At 49.9% G+C, this 6,000-nt stretch overlaps 1 protein-coding gene across 3 annotated transcripts in view; it reads right to left on the reverse strand.

Annotated features, from left to right (window-relative positions):
* The window catches only part of Ttc38 (tetratricopeptide repeat domain 38), a 31,034-nt gene that overhangs the window by 23,848 nt on the left and 1,186 nt on the right, over positions 1-6,000 (reverse strand). For 2 of the 3 annotated variants that reach the window (XM_015501790.2, XM_015501789.2), the window contains exon 1: positions 395-539. In XM_015501790.2, coding sequence (XP_015357276.1) covers positions 395-427 — 33 coding nt within the window. In that variant the 5' untranslated portion in view covers positions 428-539. Of the gene's footprint in view, positions 1-394; positions 540-6,000 lie in introns of those variants that run through there. The other variant, XM_048802997.1, reaches the window with a different exon arrangement.

Raw genomic sequence — 6,000 nt, forward strand, 5'->3', positions numbered from 1 at the left:
GTGTCAGGCCAGAGGCCAAAGACCCGCTGATTTCCCCGAATGGAGGAAATAACCCTGGCCAGCAGAGGGCCGTTCCCCTGGGCGATTTGAAGAAACCTCCTTCCATTTGGTGTCCCTGTGGTACCAGTCATGTCGGCTGAGCAAATTTTTTAGGAGGTTCCTGGGGTCTCCCCGACTCCGAGGGGCTTTCCTAGGTGGGGACGCCACAGGAGGATCGTGTAGCCTCTCCGTGCGCGGACACCGAGGCGCCCGGGCGCCCAGGACCGACTCCTGCGCCAGGTTCACGGCCAGTCCTCCTCGGCAGCGCCCCCTCGCCTGACCCAGGTCGTCCGCAGGCCGGTCCCGCCCTGCCCGGCGATGGGCCACCCCGTGGGCCGAGGGGGACCCAGCGTACCTGACAGTCGCGCAGCTGCGCCAACGCGGCCATAGTCGGTGGAACTCGGGTCTGGGTCTGGGATCGGGGCTGCGCGCGCTGCTGCCGCCTCCCGGGACGGCTCCGGGCTGAGCGCGGCCGGGCGGGGCCGAGCTCTTCCGCCCGTTCATTGGTCGGTCAGCCCCGCCCGGCCCGCCCCGGCCCGCCCTCGAGGGCCAGCCGGACTCCTGAGCGCCGAAGCGGGCCTCTCTGGGGCTGTGCTCCAGGGCTCGTCCCTGCTGCTAGGCAGGGCACGAGGGGAACCTGCTTTGGTGTTAACCTGGGTGTCTGCGCTGGCCTTAGCCATCAGATAGGAGCCTGGGGCGGGAAGGCCAGAGCACCGGGGTCCTGAGCCGGCTGGCCTCCCAACCCCCTCGCCCCGCCAGAGCCTCCTGTCTGCTGGGGACCCTCTTGGGGAAGCGACTGCAGCCAGAGTCCCTTGAGAGGAAGGAGTGCCTGGGACAACGATCACTTCCAAGTTCTAAATAGTCCCCCTTAGGTGTGGGAGGGAAAGGGAGGAGGCAGGGGATTAGCAAGGATGGTGGAAAGCGATGGACTTAATTATCCAAAGTACATGTAAGAAGACATAAATTGGGTGTCAACCTACTTTATATACAGAGATATGAAAAATTGTGCTCTATATGTGTAATAAGAGTTGTAATGCATTCCACTGTTGTGTATTTAAAAAAAATAAAACCAATTAAATAAATAGTCCCCCTAAGAAAGCCACGCGTGGGTACAGCCACATATTCACGAAGTCACTTTTGGTTAGCATCTCAGGGAGTGACAACTGCAGTCACCTGCCTGCCCTGGCTCCACACAGAAGACCCGCCGCACGGCTCTGCTATCAATATGCTCCCAAGCAGGCGGCTCTCTCCTGGGCTTTTTTTTTTTTTTAATATTTATTTTTAAGTTTTAGGTGGACACAATATCTTTATTTTACATTTATGTGGTGATGAGGATGGAACCCAGTGCCTCATGCATGCTAGGCAAGCACTCTACCTCTGAGCCACAACCCAGCCCCATCTCCTGGGCTTTAATCTAACCCCTCCCCACCTTCCTCCAGGCTGCAGGAGTTAGGTGAGTGATGCAAGATCTTGTCTGTATTTAAAATGTTGATTTTTGTTTATCATGGCTTTTTGCATTACTTTTGATTTTCAGAAAATTTGTATTAATTACTGTTTATGTAAGAACTGAAACGATGAAATTATTAGAAAACATAGGCAAGATCTTCATGACCTTGGATTTGGCAATGGATTCTTACCTATAACACAAAAGAACCACTACCCAGAACAAAATAAATTGGACTTCATCAAATTAAAAACTTTTTTGCTCAAAGGACACTATTGAGAAAGAAAAAGGACAAACTACAGAATGGGAGAAGATATTTACAAATCATATATTGGATAAGTCTAGTATCCAGAATATACTAAGAATTCTTACAACCCAATAGCAAAATAACAAATAGCCCAATTAGAACAGGCAAAGGATATTTTTTAAATGTTTTTTTTTTTTTTAGTTGTTGATATACTTTTATTTATTTATATGTGGTGCTGAGAATCGAACCCAGTGCCTCACACATGCCAGGCAAGTGCGCTACCGCTGAGCCCAGCCTCAGCCTTGGGTAAATGGACGTTCTCCAAAGAAGATGCAGACTTTGCAAGCTTGACAATTCAGAAGCACCCTTCATGCAGTTGCTAGCTGAAAGAAGCCAGGTACAAAAGGTCATAGACTGAGTGGTTGCAAGTGCACAACAGGCAATCCTCAGAGACAGATGTAGATTGTTGGTGGCCAGGGGCTTGGGGAGGTGGTCTGCTAATGGTCATGGAGTTTTCTTTGGGGGTGATGAAAATGTTTTGGAACTAGATAGAGATGATGGTTGAAAACATTGCAAATATACTTAATATCACTGAATTCTACACTTTGGAATGGTTAATTTTATGGGCACATTTCTTCAATGAAATATTATCTTAATTATATTTTGGTTTCCTTGCCCCTTAAATTTTGCACTTGAGTTGATGCTTGGAGCTCCTCACCATTCCTTCCTCCCAGCTCACTGTAAATCGTTTATCACTTTGGAGAAGAGTATGCTGCATTTGGGTGGTACAAATGAAGGTGCTCAGACCCCCAGATCTTCAATATTCCACTCTGAATGACCAGGAGCCCCCCAAAAGGCCAAAAGCAAAACTCTGGGTGGCCAGAGATGAGCTGGATCACCCTTGCAGGTACCATGTCCAGGGTGCCAAGGGCAGAGGCTGAAGAGGCAGCGGGGAGGGTATCTTTGGAGACCACTGAAGGTGCCAGGTACCATATACATTTTCCCTCTCCTTCCCCTCATCCCTGCCCAGTGGTAGGACCTTCCTGAGACCCCTCAACCTGCCTCCCTGGAGAGCCTGGGGCCCAGAAGCTGGTGTCCACTGGTAACAGTGGCTTTGAGGGACAAGCAGAAGCAGAGGCTGTGGGACTGGAGTGGGGAGGAGGCTACAATCCCAGGAAATTCTGGTAGAGCGAAGGGTGCCGGTATTTCCTTGGGCCTTAGCATGGGCCTACAGGGAAAGCAGGTCTTGACCCAAGAGGGTCATCTGGAGGGGTGGTAGGCTTGTACAGGGTGACCCAAAAATCTGCACACCCAGGATCAAAGGATATTAGGAGAGGCCCTGCCTAATGGAGGGACCATTGGTAAGAGACCTTCACAAGAGCTCACTGCATCCTCCAAGGAAAAGTCAGCTTTGATGCCATCAGTCACACAGGTACCACCAACTAGGCCCTTTTTCTGCTTTCTCTCTCTCTCTCTCTCTCTCTCTCTCTCTCTCTCTCTCTCTCTTCCCCTTTCAATTCTGCTTAGGGGTGAGAGATGACCTGGGGAGAAGACAAAGACCAGAGCTTAGACTGGGAGAAGTTAATGTAGAATGAAGTCAGGTCTATTACATGGGCCTGGATAGGTTAATTATAGAAAAGCAACTTTTCATTGAAGCTAATGGTGAACAGAACACTTTTTATCCAAGGGGTGGGAAAGAACTGGCCTCCTACAGTGAGACTGAATGAGCTGGGGGTAGGGAGAGGAGATATAAATTCTTTTTCTTAAAATTGGAGTTCTGCTTAGCCAACATGCTAGTTACATTTGAGAGGGAACATGTTTGGGGTTGGATAGCTATATTACTGGTCATAGAAAAGAACATAGAAACCAATTTTGACTACCATCAGTAGAAAACTACAAGTTTGTGAAAATGAATAACTAAAGCTACCTGAATCAACATGAATGATTCTCACAAATACAGTTTGTAGAAGAACATGTACAGTAGGGTGGCATTACAGGATTACACTAGTAGCCTGCAATTGACAGATTGCTAAGTGATCTGTCCCTGTGTAATAAAACAATAAGGAAACATGTGAGTGAGAAGTACTAGGCCTGGATTGATCATTACCTAGTGGGGGTGGGATTTTCTTGCAGATGAAATAATTCTTCAAGAGGTTTTTAGCTGTATTGGCATTGTTTCTTTGGCTGGGATGTGGGCACTTGGGTGGTATTTAGTTGATCTTTTTGTACATAGTAGTTTATAAACAGTTAAAATGACCTTTGTGTTGGGTGTGTTGGCCACACCTGTAATCCCAAAGCTTCTGGAGGCTGACGCAGGAGGGTCACAAATTCAAAGATAGCCTCAGAACTTATGGAGGCCCTAGGTAACTTTGTGAGATCCTGACTCAAAATAAAAAGGGCTGAGATTATAGCCCAGTGGTACAGTGCATCCTGAGTTCCATCCCCATTATAAAAAAAAAAAAAAAAAGTCCTTCACCTCTCCTACTCCCCGCAGGTACTGCCCCACACCTTGGCTCCACAAGGTCTCTGCACTAACCCAAAGAGTTGTATGTGGTTGCCTCCACTTCCTTGTTCCCTCCGGTTCCCCCTTCAGCCCACCTCACTCAAAGTTTTGTCCCCACACCACCAAGCACCACAGACACAGCTCTTGTCCGGGGCACCACAGACTGTTCCTAAGTCCAACAGCAGCCTCACCCACGTCCTCTCTGGTGACTCAGCACATCTGGCATAGCCAGCTGCTCCCTGCCTGGAAGCCCTCTCCCCTCATTCCTGTGCACCCCGAGCCCCCATCCAGCCCTGCTCCTCTCCAGCTATGCTTTGGCTTGACCTGTAAATTCTGAAGGACTCCATGGCCTGTGGTCTTCTCCACTGGGACCTCTTCCTGACATGGTCTCTGATAACCCCAACCGGAGACCCTGAGCCTTGACATTTCCCCTAATCTTGGGCTGTCATAACAGAATGTCACTCGCTTAAATGCTTATTTCTCATCTTCTGGAGAGAAATTCAAGATCGGGGTGATGGTGTGATCAAATTCTTGGTAGCCCCCTTCCTAGTGTATGGATGGCACCCTTCCCGTCTTCACACAATCTTTCCTTGGTGTGTGCACATGGAAATGAGGAGAAGTAGGGGAAAGTGTACCCGAAGTCAGATCTCCCCGGGGCCTTAGGAGCTCACAGTGCCTCTTGACTTCCAACATGGGGGAACTGGTCTTCCCAAGGAGTGAGATTTTTGCTAAGGAGCCTTCTTGGTGGGTCAGGATAAGGTAGGATAGCAGGAATAAGAAATAGGTACAAAGGAGACATAAAGGAAGGACAAGGAAATAAGATATCAATACAGAAGTCCCCTACTGCCTTTCTCCCAGGCCATCATCCCAAACTCCTGGGAAATCTGTAAATCCACCTGTGCACTCTTGACCCCTAATAAATACAATATTTTGAAAAATCTCTAATTTAGGAGACTTTCCAGGGCCCATCTATTGATCAGATCATGAAGACCTCATTGGCCTGAGCATCCTCAGATTGGCCGGATCACCAGAACCTCTCTTCAAGTCACTGGTCTCACTCCCACACACCAGCCCATACCCACCCCTCACCAAGTTTCCTCTAAAAGAAGGGCCGAACTTCAAAAAGGCTGCTTCTCCTTCTTGAGATGGCCCCATCCTCCCCTGAATGTGTATCCACTGTCCTCTGTACCTCTCTATACCTCCTCTATACCTCTGATGTGTGCTCAAATTATTTTCCATCAAGGAAGACAACCCTGTGAGCCCTGAGCCCGTTCCCTTCTCCCCTTGACTCTTTGGCCCCTTCCTCAGACACCCTTCCTCTCCCCTCATAGTCACACCCACTGGAATCAACCTCACTTAGCAACCCTGGGCCCTGGGGCCTGCACACCAGTGCCAACAGAGGTGGCACAAGGGTTTCGCCACCTCCTGTTCCTGAGACCCCAGTGAGCCCTTACCATCTCCCTTGCCCCTGCTGTTCTGGAGTCCCCACCAGATCCACTCTGAGACTCCACTTACCTTGGGACCTCCAGTGTTCCAGCTGCTCTGTGTACCTCCCTGATTCTGAGACCCAGCTGCCCCTGTGACCTCACATGTCCCAGTTTCTCTAAGAACCTTCCTAATCCTAAGCCTCGCTGTATCCCTGAGACACCCTCAGGGACCTTCCCCGTGACCTCTGTTGCCCGAGCTCTGCTGTCCCAGTTGCTCTCGCGGCTGCTGCGGCTCCCGCGCCCACTGGCCGTTGGGCCAGTCCGCGCCGGGCGTCTCTCG

This window comes from Marmota marmota, unplaced genomic scaffold, assembly GCF_001458135.2.
Source record: "Marmota marmota marmota unplaced genomic scaffold, marMar, whole genome shotgun sequence".
Classification (NCBI taxonomy): domain Eukaryota; kingdom Metazoa; phylum Chordata; class Mammalia; order Rodentia; family Sciuridae; genus Marmota; species Marmota marmota.